Genomic DNA, 18,140 nt, shown 5'->3' with positions numbered 1-18,140 from the left:
GTGACATTTCCATTGAGACAAGCAATGAAAAGAATGGTTTCAACAAGGGGGACAGGAGGTCCATTTGGATGGGTTGAGGGAGCTCAGTCTCACCTGGTGGGTTTTGTACAGAACCAGGAGCTAGTTCATGCTGGGGCATTTTGGAAGCATGTGGGCTTAGTGATGGAAGCATTCTGGCCAAGCTGAGGAGAAGAAGCTTGGGGAGGGAAGGAACTGAGGCCTCAGTCCTAGTCACCTCTCTTTTACCAGATGAAGACCTTGTGAACTTCAGAGGGTCAGAGGACTTGGAAATTCTCACATCCCTGAATAGGAGCTCAAGGGGGGTTCTGCAATGGGAGCTAAGGACAAATTAGAAACATTGAAGAAAGGCCACATGCTAGGTCTAGAAGGTGTCCAGCAGAAAAGCTGTACTGTGCCCACGGGGAAGGACATGAGGACCCCAGGAAAGAGGAGAGAAAAAGACTTCCTGGAACAAGACCTTGTCATCCTTCTGCCCCAGGGGCTCTCCCACTTTCCCCCAGACTCTATGTATTGGTGGGAGCTCAGCTGTTCTTCCTAGACCTCCCCTGGTATCAGGGATTACAGACAAGTTCTGCCACGCCTGCAACAAAAGCTGATTCATGCTCTTAATCCTCTCTAAATTGGAGAGAAGTCCCAAGGCTGGGATATCAGTGGGCTCCGGCACTGTTTGGGGTTCTGGGGAAACAGACACAAAAACACCATGGTCCCCACCACGGAGAAGCTGACACACACGTACACAAGCAGGTAAATAGTCACAGAAACTGATGCAAAGTAAATGTGATTTCCAGAGGAAGAAAACAGAAATCCCTGGAAGTGTCATACAGGAGGTGCGGCGGTGTGAAACAAGATCGACCCTGGCCCCAAATGAAATAAGCAGAGAGATCTCCAAGTAGAGACAGGAAGGATGCATTTAATTATTTCTTCTTGCAAAAAGGGCGGTCTGGCTACTAGAGGCAGTCTGGTAGGAGAGGCGAAATACAACATGCAAAGCTGGGTTACATACACCAAAGACCACCCCTTCTCCCCTCCCTTGTTCTATCCTGTTCCCATTAATTAGGAACTGAGGCGCACAATCTTAACTGCAAAAATCTGCTGGTATTTGCAAATGAAATGTCAGCAATATCAAAAAGCAGAAGGTACATGTCTAGGGGACATGGAAACAGACAAAATATGTCATCAGTATCAATTTAGATATGAAAGAAGATAGATGTTCTAACAATATCAATATAGATATGAAAGCAGACAATATTCTATGAATCATGGGAATTTTAGGATATGGTGACCTGCCTGGATTTCCACAACGGGATTTCTGGTTTTATATTTGTACAGGTCAGATGGTGGTCAGTGGAAACAAGTCTGGGACATTTGGGCCTGTGGTTAAATTTGCAGGGTCTCTGCTTCCCCTCTTACACTTAGCTAAGCTTAGCAAAAACTTCAACTTATGAGCAGGGAAGTAAGGCAAGGGTCCCAGGTTCCCAGCCCAGGTTACTAAGTCTTTGGTACTTTATTACAATGCTGTTCAGATTTCTGGAATGTTACCTGAGAAGTTTTCACTTTTATTCTGGAGGCAGGGGGCCCTTGTGAGGGATGAGGGACTGGAAAGTCTTCCCTCTGAAGCCCCTCAAGGGGCTTCAGTGCTTCTGCCTGAGAGGCAGGAGGGAAGCATCCCCAAGCTTGGAGTGTCAGGGTGACATGGACAGGGCTGGGCATTAGGAATGTCCATTTGGCAGTGGTGAGTGTGTGGGGACAGACTGGAGGAGGAGAGGTCTCAGGAGGGCATTGCCAACATTCCTGGGCTGAAGGGAAGGGCACCTGGCCTCAAGTGGTGGACACAAAGGGAAATTCTCAGGCATTGATTAAGCCCCTTCTGGGTCCCAGAAACAAAAATGAAACAGACCCCCTGCCCTCCAAGAACTGACATTTTCCATGCAAGATGTGCTATGAGCTCAGGTGGGCATGGGCCCCAGAAGGCACTGTGCCAGGCACTGCAGATGCAAACCCCCAATTTAAAAAGCCCTGCCCTCCAGGAGCTTGCAACCTGCCGGGAGAGACAACAGGCACGCCTAAGTACAAGAAGTAAGAGGTGTCTCTGAAGCTGAGCCTGGCAAAGGTGAGGATGGAGCCAACAGTCAGTCAGTCAGTCAGCAAGCCCTTTATCAAGCACCTCCTTTGCTCCAGGCCCTGCACCAAGAGCCTGGAATGTAATAAAAGGCACAAGGCAGTTCCTGTGAGAGGCCACTGCCATGGGACTAGTGTGCAAGAGAAGGCGTTTGGCTGGAGTGTGGAATGGCTGAGAGCGAGTCAAGTGACACCTTCTCATTCTATAATCCAAGTGTGTGCATGTGCCTCTGAGCGTGTATTTTAAATCACCCTCTTTAAAAGCCCTGGAGCAAAGGCCATGGGGAGAACAGGCCCCACAGGCGTCGCTGGGCACCCCTGGCCTGGGCACCGAGTGCATGCCCCGACCTGTGCCAGGTAGCAGCACCTCCTGGCAAGCCAAGGGATGATGGAAGGCCCAGAGACAACCAGCCCTGGAGCCAGAGCACATGAAATGCTAACCAGCTCGGCTACCTCGGTGGCACCGAGGCTTCGCCTTACCTTGCCTTGACTTGTCCCGGCACCTCTGAGGCTGCTGCTGAGCAAAGGAAGGGCCTGCAGGGAGGAAGACGGGAGGCCGGGCCTGGCTCCTCCAAAGCCTGCGTCATTGGCCCTGGAATCATCTCAGAGCAATCCAAAGGGAAGGAGGCCACAGCACTCTGACGAGGGTCAGAGCCTCGTTTGGTCCTGGAGAGCCCACCTCTGTTTATTCCCAGTCAAGAGGGGGTCAGAGCCCCCAAATGCCTGTGTTGAAAAGGGGGTAGTCTGGAACATAGAAACTGGACATAGACCAGTATCTAACACCGTACACCAAATAAAGTCAAAATGGGTGCACACTCTGGGTATAAAGGCTGATACTATAAGCAATCTGGCAGAGCAAGGGGTAGTTTACCTGTCAGATCTGTGGAGAGGGAAAGACTTCATGACAAAACAAGAGTTAGAGAGCATTCTAAAATGTAAAATGGATGATTTTGATTACATGAAATTGAAAAGTTTCTGTACAAATAAAGCCAATGTTACCAAGATTAAGAGGGAAGTGGGAAATAATTTTTACAGCCAGTGTTTCAGACAAAGGTCTCATTTCTAAAACATACAGAGAGTCAAATCTATAAGAATACAAGTCATTCCTCAATTGATAAATGGTCAAAGGATATGAACAGGCAGTTCTTAGAAGATGAAATTAAGGATATCTATAAGCATATGAAGAAATGCTCTAAATCACTATTGATTAGAGAAATGCAAATCAGAACAACTCTGAGATACCACATCTCACTGGTCAGATTGGCTAAGATAACAAAATAGGAAAATGATAAATGCTGGAGAGGATGTGGGAAAATTGGAACACTAATACATTGTTGGTGGACTTGTGAACTGATCCAACCATTTTGGAGAGCAATCTGGAACTACGCCCAAAGGGCTATAAATAAGTGCATACCCTTCGACCCAGCAATACCACTTCTAGGGTTGTATCCCAAAGAGATCACAGTAGTGGGAGGAGGACTTGTATTTAAAAAATATTTATAGCAGCTCTTTTTGTAGTGGCAAAGAATTGGAAATCAAGGGGATGCCCATCAACTGGGGAATGGCTGAACAAGTTGTGGTATATGAATGTAATGGAATACTGTTGTGCTATAAGAAATGAGCAGATGGACTTCATAATAACCTGGAGAGACTTATATAAACTGATGCTGAGTGAGGAGAGCAGAACCAGGAGAACTTTGTACACAATTACAGACACAACGTATGTGTGATGACCAACTTTGATAGTCTGGACTTTTCTCAGCAATGCAAGGTTTTTGTCTCGTGGAGGTAGAGTTTGGATCTGGAGATGATTCTTCCTCAAATTTTCCATTTCTTGCCAATTTCTCCAACCCAAAGTCAATCTCTAGTCTCCCTCAAAAGTCCAGCCGCCTCCTAATCACCTCCACAATTTCATTCACCAAGCCCTTCTCTTTTCTGCTCCTTCCAGAAAAGCAATATGGCGGCTATTTTGAGCCCTTAAGAGTAAGGATGACTAGGCCTCTTTTGTTTCTCACTGAAACTCGAATATGGTAAGTTCCAGTTTTCTTCCTAATACTCACTCACACTTCTGTTGTGCTCTAAGTACTTTACACATATGTCTTTTGGTCTTTATGAAAAAAGAACAGCTTGTTGGCATACAAGGTGTTATTATCCCCATTTAACAAATGAGGAAACTAGGGTTCAGACTCATCAATTTTCCACATGGCCAGCATTCCAGGCAGGGTCTGAACCTGCATTTTCGGGATAGCAAATGTATTTTTTTCCCACTATATCATTCCAATTCCCGATAATTCCTTCTTTTACTTTATTATTCAAATATTAAAATAATAACAAAAAAGTTATCACTCTTATCACACCTGTGCCCTGGATCCATTTTAAAAGAAGATTCAGACCCATGTTTTTAAATATTCAGATTACATTTCTAGTAGTTTGTATAGACTACTGAAATCTACTTCCCTTAAAAGTTCTCTGCTAATCTGGCTCCAATGATGTTTTCAAGGTCATTTTTCATTAATTTCACCTTATTTCCTAATATAATGCCAGACAAATGTTATCTCCTATCCTAAATCTTCTGTTGTACTTCAAAGGCCTCCATACACCCTCTCCCCAGTATAGACATATTTCTTTTCATTTCATCTTTCAGTTTTTGGAATTTATCAAATGTCCACTGAACCCTCTGTTACTGAATTATTGCTGTTTCTGGATTTATAAATAGAGGGTTTCCCAAAGTTCTCAGTTTCATTTTGAGCTATTAAATCCTAACCTCTGGGACACACAAATCTTAGATTTCATCGAACAATTTTGTCTAAGATTTCTACCTCCCCTCTTCACTGAGATCTTCTGGGATGGGGCATTTCATAAGATTATAAGATCATCAGCTCAGAGCTGGGGTGAAGTTAAAGGTTGTTTAGTCCAGGAGGGTCAAGACTCAAATAGAAACCATATGGAAGGTTCCCTGTGGACAGCATATTGACTTAGAAAACCACAAAAGCCTATATTTCTCTTTTTTTATTAGTACATCACTTTAAAATTGGATGTGAACTACACTTTCATCTGGTTTGGACCACACTTGGAATATTGTGGGCCTCTGGCCTGTGTCTGACACCTCTGGTCTAGTTACCTTCCACCTAGCCCCATTTGACACATGAAGTAATGAAGGCCGATTGGTTCAAGGTGGGGCCAGGATTCAAATCCAGGGCCTCTTACTCCAAAGCCAGAACCTTTTTTACTGGACTATCCAGCTTCCCTTGGAATCCTCCTTTTCTTTCTTCTCAACTCTTCCAGACATCTTTCTTTCTCTACCAGGCTTCCTTGGCCATGTGCCAATAACCTTTTTCGCTCAGAGTATCACTGCTAAGGCAATGTAGTGAACACACACATTGGTGTTGGCATGGACTACTGAGAAGGCAAAGGGAAGAAGCTGATAGTACAATTCAAGTCTTCAAGGATAAGGACTTTTCATTTTTGTTTTGAAATCCCCCAACATCCAGTAGCTTGTCAGAGAGCATGAAATGAAGTGTTTACCACGTGTCAGGATCTGGGCTACACACTGGACTGTGTGCCTAGCTTGGTGCCAGCAAAGCCTGGCATATATGGCTGCTTAATAAATGCAGCTGAAGTTTTGGGCCAAAGAGCAGCTTATAAGAAGACATCTTCCCCTCCCCCACTTCCTCCTTGGCAAAAATGGTGGGGCCATAGGTGTGGTGCGTGGCACATAATGGAAGTTTAAAAAAATCATCCATCAGTTTTGCTTAAATTTATTTCTTCTAACATTTTTTTGCCTGTGGTTATGAGGGATGGCTTTCAATGAGTGGGAGGGATACAAGGAAAATTTAGGCGAGAGTTGGAGGCTAATTTTTTAAATTGCTTGTTCATTGACTGATGACAGAAGAGAAAGAAATCCAAAGTGGGGGAGGAGGTCAGAGTGAAAAGAAAAGGCGAGAATGGAAAGGCCAGTGGGAGATCTGGGGGAGGGGCAAGGTGCAACAGATGCCACTCAGCAAGTATTTTTATTCCACCTTTCTGACTCACCGGAATTTGGCACATTTTGAGCACATCCCCGTAAATGGTACATCACAGTACACAGGAGCAGATCACTTCCAGCTGCTGGAATTCCGTGTCCCTCAACTAAACCTATGGATCACCCAGTAAGCATTTATTTATTAAGCCAGACTCTGAGCCAGGCAGGGAGAGTCAGGTACAGAGGATAAACTAGCCCCTGCCTGGGAGAAGTTACCCTTACAGTGTTAGAATCTTTCATGCTGCTGCTCAAATCCATAGAAATTCAACCGGTGCCCACCGGCAGTAAGGCACCACCCCTGGGCTGCAGAACTGCTAGTGACTGTTCTAGGGCCACCAAATGAACTTTCCTAATGGCGGAGATACTTCCCCGGATCAAACAAACGCACAAAGGACACGGTGAGCACGCTCCAAGCACAGCCATAAAAATAAACGGGTTTTATTTGGTTTCTCTTGGCCATGTTTGGGCTGGTCCTTCTGGCTCCACCCCCTTAAGGTGTCACTCTCTTGTAGGTGATGTGAAGATGTTGAGTCATTGGCTGGGTGGTGGTTGCCATGGAGACCGTCTGCTCCAGCCTCCCTTCGGCATTCAGCCGGAACTTTCGCATGATCTGAATAAGAAAGAAAAAGTCAGCATTTAGGAGTAAACTCGTCAGCCTTCTTTTTAAACCCTTTGGGAGGGCTGCTTCCTCACCTCTGCCAACAGCTGTGCTCGCAAAGGCAGAGGGTCAGAAACTGGATTCTTTCCCTGCTCCTTCCCCATCCCTTCCCTCTCACTTCCCCCATTCCAGCTGGCTGGAGCAGATGTTCAGTGGGATCTGGGGAAATCAGCACCTCCAACCCCAAACCAGCCCCTGCCCTCCATCTCTAGCTGAGAATCTCCCAGCCACACTGAAGAGATAATAATCTTCTCTTTTCTTGGGCAAATCCATCGGTATTTATTAATGGAAGATCTGGAAGCATGCCCAAAGTGGACGGAAGTTTCTCTCTGTCTGTCTCTCCCCTCCGCCCCAACTTTCCATCTTGCAGGACCCCTCAGCATCTACAGAAGCCCGGAGTCTTCCTGGGTTCTATCAACTATTCGAACATTGTTTCTGTAATTCTGAAATATTTTAACCAGAATTTAAATGACCAACATCCTCTTTACAATCTAAACCTCACAGCACCAAAAAAACTGTTAGTATTTCCTATTTTTTCTTTAACCTTCTACAGAAACAGAAAGGAGATAGAGAATTCTAAAATGTCAAAAGGGGCCATACAGCTATATCCTCCCCAATGGGGCAGAAGCTCCCCAGGGGGCAGACCTCCCGAGCTGATCCACAGAGCCCTGAGGTCAGCTGGCACAGACTCCGAATGTTCAGCATTGGCCTTTAACTTGATTCAGAGCAGACTTTGTCCCGGTTCCTGCACAGCTGGTTTTCATTATTCAATCACCTTTGCCCCCTCGCTGGGAGAGTCAGTGGGAGCAGGACATCCAGCAATGTGGGAGCCCCAAAGCCTCCCCACGTCTCAGTCTTTGGAGAGGGGGTGGGGCTCATATTTAAAATGCCACTGATGGCTGTGTGGAACAGAGAAAACTTCAAGGAATCTTAAAAAGTTTCCCAAATGGGGTCATGTTTGGGCATGTCCCCCCCTTTCTCACAATTAGGAAGTGATTCAGTGTTCGTGGCACATTTCTGTGCCTAGTTTTAGGCATTCACAGGCTTTCTACTCTTTTGAAAACAAACAGCTGAAAAAATATTTGTCCTTTGCTCGTGGAACTGTTTACATGGCCGCCTTAGGGCACTTTGCCTTAGTGCCAATCTTTCACATGATTAGAGGGCAATGGGCTAGCTGGACACACTCTCCTGGCATGGGGACGAACCTGGGCTCTGGGAGGTCCTGCCACAGAACTCCAGTCCTGGCAGGTGGGGCCATGCTGGATAGCGCTCAAGCCCAGGCCCGCTCCCAGCTGCTGCCTGCTGAGGCTTGGTTCAGAACCCTGACGGTGGCATGATGTCTCTAGAAAGACTCTCTGCTCTACACCCATGCCACCACAGAGCTTTTGGATGGACCTGAGTCCCCAGCCCACACCTAGACTTTTCTACAATCCTGATGCTATTTTTTCGAATGGTGGAGCTTACTCGCTGTGTGCCCAATCCCTCACCCTCTGGGCCTCAGTTCTCTCCTCTGTAAAATGTGGGGGGGTGGACTAGATGGACTCTGAAGTCCTCCCAGCTTTCATCCCTATGATCTGCTGGCTGAGTGTTGGATGGATTATCCCCTAACAGGAAGCTTTATGCTTTGTCTCTGTTTTTATTTAAAACAGCAACCAGGCTTTAGCCAGCCCCTCTCAGGGAACACAGGAGCAGGGGCAAATGCTGTGGAATGGCTCTGCCTCTACACTGGGACAGCTATTTTCCAAATTCTGCTTTTTGCTCCCTTTCCCCCTTCAACTGCTTTTCTTTAAAAATTGTTTTATGCAGCCCATGGAGCAGATGGGCAGAGGAGAGCACGTCCCTTGAAGGTCCCAGGCAGCTCCGACAGGGCAGGAGCAGTGTGCTGATGGGGGGAGCTCCCCTGTCCCTCACTCTGGCCCCAGACTCCTCTCTGATGAGAGGCCTAAGGGGCTCAGTGCCGCCCCCTCTACCAACAGCCTGCCAGACACCTCCGTGGAGTGTAACTGGGCATGCTCAGCCCTCCTGGGGGAGTGGAAGGCATTTAATCGTGGAAAGAAAAGAGTCCAACTCCCAAAGCAGAAAACAAAACAAATTAAAAAAAAAACAACCAACCTAAAACAACCAGGCCAGCCGATAAAGTTTCAGGCCAGCCCCCTCCCCAGTGCAGGCTGCTGCTAGCAGAACGCCTGCCTACAAGTCCTACAAAGAGTCAGGATGGGTTTGGCACATTTACTTTTTTCTTGAGGAAAAGGGGAAAGAGGGAAGACTATGGAGACAAAAACCCAAGGGCCTTTGTTCCATTCCTAGGACCAATGGAAACATTGACACTTGACCCCCCAGCTCGGATGGTGAAGCCTTCCCCCCCACCTGCATTGGCTGCTCTACATCTTTCTCCAATGGATCATTTAAGGCCCCCCGGGAATCTATAGTCCTTATGAGACAAGAGGACCCCCAGCCTTGAACAGAGAGCAAAGGGCCTCAGCTTAAATGGGGGAGGGGAAGAGGAAGGGGAAGAAGAGAGGCTTCCACATGCTGTCCTTCTGCACTGTTGAGAGCTAACATTCCAGGCGTCACTGGTCCAGCCTCAGGGGGATTAGAGGGAGGGGTGTGAGACAGGGTTCAAATTCAGAGGGACAAGTGAATGATGCTGCCTGGTCTCATATGGCTCCCTTGTGGCTCATTCCCCAACCTCCCAAAACAAGATGTAGTTCATGGCCAGCATCTGGAAGGTCTACACTAGCAAAGCCCAACAGCACTGGGGTGTGCTGGCACAGGTCTGAAGGCTCTTTGAGGAAGAAGAGGGGGCCCTTAACTGGGTCACTAAGATAAGGGGCTCTGGAGGACCCTTCCCCTTCAGAAACTCCGCCTCACGGCCCAGAGAAGACAATGCGGCTGCTCTTCCTGCTTCTCTATCATTTCATACCAGTTAAAAAAGGATGGATTCCTTCTCCCTTGGACTTTCTAGTTCCTCCAACTTTCATCATACATTCTTCTGGCTAACACTGATCAGGGTCCTCCTCTCCAGAGGAGAGTGCCAAGTCACACCAGACTGCAGTCTCCTATCACATCACAGAAAAGATTCATTTGGGGCTTCGGAAGTGTGTCTGCTGCCCTGAAGCCCCTCAGGTCTCACCTATGTGGTGGGCACAGGGACTGAGAAGGTTAAAGCAATCTACTGACTAAAAGGGGCAAACACTCAGCTGACCTGAGAGATCTCTTCTTGCCTAGAAGAGTGAGCTAGTGAAGGCTTCTGGAGGGAGGGACCTTTCACCACTTAACTGGGCCCTTCTGAGGTTTGTCATGCCTGGGACGCCCCAGAGCAGCCAGCCCTGCTGGGGCCACGATCACCAGGAGTCAGCTGAAATGGCTTGAACATCAAGAGGGGAGCCTGCCGAAGGGGATGGGGTTGGACAAGGCTTCTTCTGGTCCGATTTGTGGCCTTCCCTCTAAATGAGAGGGCCCTAGCAGGAAAGGCTCTGCTGTGAGCGTCCTCACCCATCACCGTCTTCCCTGGGTTGTTGGGTTTTGTTTGGGGGAGGTCTGGGAGGAGAGGAAGCAGCTAAGCAGTGGTGGGCAGACTATTTCAGGGCTCAATACAGTGAAGGCTCTACTGGGCACACAAAGGGAAGGGAGCCTGAGTTCCCTGGTTGGTGAGTCATAATCCAACCGGACAAGGAAGAGTCCCAAAGCCCCAGGGACGGCAGTGCAGTGTGGTGGGGCATGCCCAATCACAAGGTGGCTGAGATCCACAAAAGAGAGAGGGGAAGCCCTGGGAGAGTCCTCAGGCCAGCCATGGAACAAGCAGCTTGAATCTGGCCTCTAGGGCCTCTCCCCTCATCACCCCCTGCCTTCCTCTTCTTCCTTTACCCGTCCTCTCAGTCACCTCGGACAAAACCTCCTCGGCTCCTTTCGCCCGTGTTCCCAGTCCCCTCCCACATGGATCCATGCTCACCTCCCATTTCCTCCTTGCCCCAGGAGCTGGTAAATTCCAGGATGACTGAGACTGAGTTCTTTTCTAACAACCATATGAGCAGCTGAACAGATGCTTGGCACAGGACTGTATGAGTGAAGGGACAAAGGGCAGTGTGGGGGGTGCAAGTAAGGGCGGGGAGGAAGGTAAAGAAACCAGCCTGGCAAGATCTGAGAGGAGCCTCAGCCATGCTGGGGAGCAGAGGCCATGATGGGGCCGCAGGCTGCACGCACTCTCGTGTGCAGACAACACTGACAGGAGATGTTTGTAAGAATCAGGGAGGGCACTCACCCCCACATACAGTGGGAAGAAGGTGGGCCTTGATGTCAGGAGACCTTGGGCTGAATCTTGCCCCAGACCGACTAGCTAGGTGACAACAAATAAGTCCCTTGACCTCGTGGAAGCTCTGTTTCCTTCTTTGTCCAAGAGGGGATAGCACCACCTTCCTCCTAGGGCTGATGTGAGGAAAATGCACCGTACCCTGAAAACTCTACTGGAAAGTGAGCTATGCTTGTGCTCGCACCCAGGGCTCGGAGGCACGGGGAAAGTTCACTGCTTTTTCCTCCATGGGATCCAGCTGCTCCCAAACCCTCCTCAGAGTCCTGGGGTGGCCCTCTTCTCTCGGCAGGGAGATGCAGCGAGCTGGCCCACAAGATGCCTCGGCACCGCCTGGGACCGCGTCCCTGAGTCACTCAGCTGCAACCCAGAGCCCTGAGGAGTGAAGGTGATGCAGCCATCAGGTCTCCCTGAGGAACAGCAGCGCATGCGCACTAGGCTGCCAGGATCACGGAAGGCGGACAGAGGGGCAGCAGTGTCTGAACTTGCTCCGGTTGGAGGGACCACATGCCAGGCCCTGCTGGGAGGTTCATTTGCAAGGTTTACAGGAATCTGTGGGGCAAACCAGCCACGGAACCTGCCAGCTTTCCATGACGGCTCTGATGGCAGGCTCATTATTGGGGGCAGATAGGTGGGTCAGTGGATAGAGTGCTGGGGCTGGAGTCAGGAGGTTGTCTGGTGGTTATTCAATCAGACCGACTCTCCCTGACCCCACTGGGGTTTTCTTGGCAGAGACACTGGAAGAGTTTGACATTTCCTTCTCCAGCTCATTTGACAGAAGAAGAAACTGAGGCATACAGTTAAGTGACTTGCCCAAAGTCACACAGCTAGTAAGTATCAGGCTGGATTTGAACTCAGATCTTCCTGACTCCAGCTCCAGTGCTCTACTCAGTCTGCCACCTATTGCCCCTGGAGTCAGGAAGATCCGAGTTCAAATCTGGTCTCGGACACTTAGCAGCTGTGTGACCCTGGTCAAATCACTTACTCTGTTTGTCTTAATCAGCTGGAGGAGGAAATGGCAAACCGCCCTAGTCTCTGCCAAGAAAACCCCATGAACAGCGTGCTGTTGTCGGGGGGTCACAAGGTGCTGGACACGGATGAATGGCTCCACAGAAACAACAGAGGCGTGAAGGTGTGAGGAGATGGCCAGTGGCAGGCAGACCGCACAGCCCCAAGGAGGCACAGGGCAAGGCCTGTGCTCTGGGCCAGCAGGACCCACCTCCCAGCCTGCCTTTCCCCGCACGGATGAAAGTCTCCAGCAGAGATTGTAAATGAGGACAGGAAGAGGCACGCTCCTCGCCTCATTGGGGGAGCCACTTTCATGGCCTGTTTCCATTACCTGGAGACAGGCTGGCAGCCCACCTCGGGAGTCTAAGCCAAGGAACAAGTCTCCATCTCCAGGGCCTGTGATATCCTCCCACTCAGTAAGTCCACTGAATCAGGGAGTTCCTGCCTGGCCCTCAGCCGCTCCAGGCTTAGGATGACATCAAGAAAGGCTCTCAAAGGCAGCTGCCCGAGGTACCTCTGAGCTGGGGGCGCCTGGGGCTGAAACCCAAGAGAAGGAAGCGGCAGTTTCAGTAAAGAAAGACTGGGCTGGAGAAGAATCAGGAGGCAGATGGCAACATTCTGACTGGCCAGACCAGGCAGAGATGCCGAGTGAGAGACGCTGGCTCCAAGCCATTACAAGTGGGCCCTTGGCCCATGTGAGAAGATCCCAAGGTAGCCATGAGGGGAGATGCTCTGGGGACAGGGAGGGTGAGGGCTTGAAAACAAACCAGGAGCTACACTTAGCAATGGGCCTCTTCCTAGGAAGCACACGGACAGGGACCGAACAGATTCTATGTGGGCAGAGGCCGAAAGCCCACCTCGGCCCCGCCCAGCACGGCCACCCATGGCCACAGACCCCCATCGGGTCATCTGACTTCAAAAGCACATGGACAGCAGCTTTTGTCCGCTGGCAGGGACTGTTACTTTGCCTAGACCTGCTTGGTGCAGAAAGAGTAGAGAGAGCCCAGCACTGTACCGAGGTGTGAAGCGCTGCACTGTACTTGGGGACATGTGCAGGGACAGGCCCATGACTGTGTCTGGAACCCTTGAGGGGAGGGGCACGGGGAAGGAATGGATCCACCTGCCCCCAGCCTGCCACAAGCACTAAGCTGATGCAGACAGAACTCCGGGGCAGCTTCAGGTAGCCCCATCAGGGAGAGGCAGAGGTCCCGGCTTCTCCTCTCTCCCTCCTCTCTTCCTCTTCTGGGGTGGGAGGGCTTGGGAAACCTAACAGACCATAGCCAGAGCTTGCTTTCAATAGCTCAGTAGGCCAAATGATCATTTTAATCTTGTTAACACACAACATTCCCTCCAAGAAATCCCTCCAGCAACAAAGAGAGGCAGGATTTGGAGGCCTCCAAAGCAACTCTTCCCTTGGCCAACTGTGCTGCTGATGCTAACCTAAAGGGAAAAAAGGGGGGCCGAACCAAGAGAAGTCAGGCACCAGTTCCACTAAGGCCTCCCCCTGGAGGCAGAAGAAGCCAAAACAAGAACCAAGAAAACCTGCTGAGGGGCAGGAGAACCAATGGGGCTGGGGCCTGGAGAGGGCGGGCACAGGCAGGAGGCTGAGCCAGCAGGAAGGGGCCTTGTGGCTGAGCCTGGGAGCAAAGTGGGGCAGGAGGCCCTCACCTACATGGATAACTGCCTCTCAGGAATACTGATCCCACGACCCACCAAATACACAGAACCAAGAACAAGGGGGAAAACATGACAAAGACTAAACCTGGAGGCAAGAAATGAACTCGGGAGGCAGAAGGACATTCCTCTTGATTTATACACAAAAAAAGTTTTGCAATACAAGAAAACCAAAGGACAAAAGTACTGCAGAATTATAAGCTGAAACAACACCAGAGAAGATATAAGTTGAACCTAAGTAAAATCAAATGGATGGTTGTCACATTAAAGCAGCGATTTCTAAGTTTTATGTGTCCTGACTTGTCAGGCAGTCAGGCCAGTGGGGTCCATGGCCCCTTGGGCGGCCAGGATGGTGACCAGGCTGGTGAGGCCCATGGCCCCTTAGGCAGCCAGGCTGGTGAGGCCCATGGCCCCTTAGACCATATGGCTGGTGAGGCCCATGGCCCTTTAGACCACATGGCTGGTGAGGCCCATGGTCCCTTGGGCAGCCAGGCTGGTGAGGCCCATGGTCCCTTGGGCAGCCAGGCTGATGGGGTCCACAGGACTGCCTGCTTGACCCTGGGGCAATTCACTTAACTTCTGTCTGCCTCATCTTCCTCAACTGTAAAATGGGGATAATAATAGCATCTACCTCCCAAGCTTGTTGAGGGGATTAAATGAGGTAAAATTCTCAGAAAAATGTTGTTAAATGAATAAAATACATAAGATTATAAAAGGAAACCAGTTTTACTGAGTTTCCAAAGTACAAAAAACAGTAAATGCATGGACCCCAAGTTAGGAACACCTGCACTCAAAGGATTAATGGAATTCTATGGCTCAGAAAAGCAATCAAGAGATCAGGAGCTGAAACAGCTCACAGGAACACAGAGAAGCTGAGAATGTGTAGGGCCCAGCTCATCACAGAGTCAGGACCTGCACCTGCTGTCCGCCCAGCCCCTCCTTTCACAGACAAAGAAACGGGCCCAGGGAGGCATCATCCAGCACGGGAGTGCCTGAGGCTGGAGTAGAACCCAGGGCTATCCCCGCCCCCACCCCGTGCCCCCTGAAAATCAAACTAGCACAGGATTCCAGGAAGCCCAAGACACAAAGAGGAGATACACCAATGCACTTCACCCAGTGGGGACCCCAGAGCATGAAGAGATGAGAGAAATGTCCCCAAAGTGGTCAAGATGAGGTATCTCTAGGTGACAAAAGAATCCACAGTACGCCCGTGTGTGAAGATCTCCCAATCCAGGCTCTTCATGGACTTGCTCCCTCTGACCCTCTGCCACAGGGTGGGCCTGGGTCCCACACTCTATGGTCCCTTGTGCCTTCTCAGTCCACATTCTGGGTCCCTCCGTTGTAAACTCCTTAGGGACTGTGTCTCATTTAGTCTTTTACCTCTCCACGGGTAGATACTACCTACCTAGTAACACATCTGTCGGATTAAATAACTGACAATTGAACACAGATGAAGAAAGACTTCTCTATTCTTTCAAATCAGGCTAATCTGCTCATTTCCAATTACTTAAGGCATCACAATATTTTACACAAAACATCACTAAAATGAAAAGAAATGTACTCTAAAATGTATTAGGGTGATATAAAAGTTGACTTTACTTAAAAAAATAATCAAAAGGTTTCCAATGTGGGAATGAAACCTCTTATAAGTCTTAAGTTTTTTTTTTTAACATGAGGAACGAGTGGAAAAAAATTCATTAAATGCATTAAGGAGCACACATTTTGATTAGACCGAATGAAGGCTTTGCATAGACAGCTAGGGGATGCCCCAGAGCACAGAGTGCTGAACTGGAGTCAGGAAGGCCTGAGTTCCAATGTGGCCCACTTTGGGAACCTGTGTAACAATCCATGCCTGCTAGTACGGAGGTCAGGCTTGGGTCTATCACCTAGTGCCTAGATTTTAGCCAGCAGCCATCTTTTCTGACTTAGAAGCTTCCCCTGCTGCCAGCCAGCTGCAAGCCAGAGGCTCCAAGGTTTACAGGACGGCTTCCAAGCTTTGACGTGTCCACCTTGGAATATTCATTCACGTAAGATTGGGAAAGAACAAACCTAAAGAAGCGACTCAGGCTTGCTAAGGCACAAAGTGGTCTTAAGCTGCCATGACCTAACATCCTCAAGGGGCATGGAGAAGGGGGTAAGGCGGGCCACCCGCCACCACCAACCCAGCCCTCAGGCTGAAGGTGGACACACTTCTCCTCTCTAGCTGTATAACCCAGCTCACCCCAGTCTCTCTGAAGCTGTTTTTTCATCTGTAAAATTAAACGATCAGTTTGGAATTTGGAATCTGGAAAAACCTCCATTTTGCGCATGCCTGCATGACCTGAAGCCAAAAAGGAAGGGGGACATAAGGTGGGTGGACCACTCCCTAATGACACTGGGTCAATAGCTCCTTGGAAGTCAATATAACTCTTCCTCATCTCACGAGGAAAGTCCCTCAGCAGCTGCAACGACAAACACGTGTCAAGGACTTACTATGTGCCAGGTACAGTTCTAAATGCTGGGGACACAGAGCAGGGCAGAAACATGGTTGGTCCCCGCCCTGAAGGAGCTCACACATGGAAGACAATCTCAGAGGGAAGGTGCCAGTGACAGGGATCAAGGGGGGCCTGGAAAGACTCTGGAGAAGGTGGCATTGGAGCTGAGTCTTAAAAGAAACCAGGGGAAGCCAGGAGGTCGAGAGGAGAAGGTAGAATATTACAGTCAACAGAACAGGGGCTCTTACTGAGTGGACCAGCCCTCCACCAGGAAGGGTAGTCAAAGAAAAGAAAAGAAAAGAAATGGTTATATCTCTATACTATCACCTGCTGCTGCCCAGAAAGCATGCGAGTGTGTGCATGCACATGCACATGCGCACGCACACACACACGCACACCCTCACAGCCTGACCAAGGAAGGAGACAAGCTTCTACTAAATCCTCAATAAGGATCTCTGCCCTGAGACCTCAGCCTGAAGCACAAAGTGGGGAAAGCTGCTGTGCTGCTGCCATTAAGGAGCCAACCCGTTGAGAGGGAAAGCACTGCCTAGCTTGCCTGTAGAGCAGCCTAGTCATGGGAGTCCAATGGAGAGACCCATACAGGTGAGACTCTATGCACTGGGCCAGGGTAGCCCAGCAGCAGCCTGGAAGGAGACCTGGAGTCACAGAATGAAGGGACGTTCCACAGCTGGCAGCTACTATGGCCAGATGTGCTCCCTACACATGGGCCACACCATCACTGTGCTTTAAGTTTGTGCCCATTCCTCCCCCATGAACCCTGAGCATATGGTGGAAGTGTGTGCCCAGGATTGAAAGGAGGGATGTTCTGAAGCTCTTAAGGAAATGCCTTTGTTAATCCGCTGGTTGGATGTTAATGGGGAGCGCGCTGGTAGGGACTTACTCCTAGTACAGGAGGCAGCAGCTGCCCCTCTGGGAGATACACAACTCCAAGCAGGTGTTCAGGGTGGACGGGTGAAGGAGGGCACTAAGCAGGCACAGGCCTATCATTCATTTCCCTGATCAAAAATGTTCAAACGTGGAAAAGTCACTTAACCTCTGCCTGCTGCAGTTTCCTCAGCTGTAAAATGGAGATAATAATAGCATCTGGCCCCAGGGTTGTTGTGAGGATCACAGGAGATGTGCAGAGAGCACACAAGACAGGTACCACATAAATGCCAGGTGCTATTATCAGCCTCTTCCAAATCAAAGCAACAGTAATGTGGGCGAGGCCAGAGCAAGGGCCACGTGAGGGGCCTCAAGGGCCAGAGGAAGGTTTCAACAGGAGCATGGGTTCTTTTTTTTTTTTTTTTAAGCAATTGGGGTTAAGTAACTTGCTCAAGGTTACATGGCCAGTTATTTTTGTGTGGGTGCCAAGTATCTGAGGCCGAAACCAATCCCAGGTCTCCCGACGCTGGGGCCAGCGCTTTTACTGTGCCACCTGGCTGCCCCTGGGACCATGGGTTCTACATGAAACAAGATTGTGTCTATGCTACAAAGGTTTCAGAGAACAGGGTGACTGATCAATCTAGCACCTTCCAGACTGTGGGCACTGAAAATTTCAGGTGAGGCAAGAAGACTGAGTTAAATACAAGAAGATGAAATTTTATAGTAACTGAAAATTTTAAGAATAAAATGAAAAGGGATTGGTCTAGAAAAATTAATAGTAATAAATGTAATTCTATACTCAAAGTTCAATAGTTAACTTCAGTAGTACAAGATTGGGAGTGTGACTAGGTAAGAGAGAGATGGGAAGGGAAAGAGAGAGAGGGGAGAAGAGAGAAAGAGAAAGAGAGAGAGAGAGAGAGAGAGAGAGGAGAGACAGAAAGAGAGAGAGGAGAGAGAGAAAGAGAGAGAGAGAGA

General features: G+C 49.3%; 1 protein-coding gene across 4 annotated transcripts in view; it reads right to left on the bottom strand.

Moving 5' to 3' along the window:
- Positions 1–6,574: 6,574 nt before the first annotated feature.
- The window catches only part of THAP4 (THAP domain containing 4), a 62,039-nt gene continuing 50,473 nt past the window's right edge, over positions 6,575–18,140 (bottom strand). For all 4 annotated transcript variants that reach the window (XM_069083352.1, XM_069083351.1, XM_069083353.1 and 1 more), the window contains one exon: positions 6,575–6,770. In XM_069083352.1, coding sequence (XP_068939453.1) covers positions 6,651–6,770 — 120 coding nt within the window. In that variant the 3' untranslated portion in view covers positions 6,575–6,650. The remainder of the gene's footprint in view (positions 6,771–18,140) is intronic.

This window comes from Petaurus breviceps, unplaced genomic scaffold (assembly GCF_028583685.1).
Source record: "Petaurus breviceps papuanus isolate PSGF00001 unplaced genomic scaffold, PetGlider_PUasm1.0 173, whole genome shotgun sequence".
In the NCBI taxonomy this organism is placed as follows: Eukaryota; Metazoa; Chordata; class Mammalia; order Diprotodontia; family Petauridae; genus Petaurus; species Petaurus breviceps.
This window is presented reverse-complemented; position numbering and strand designations above follow the sequence as displayed.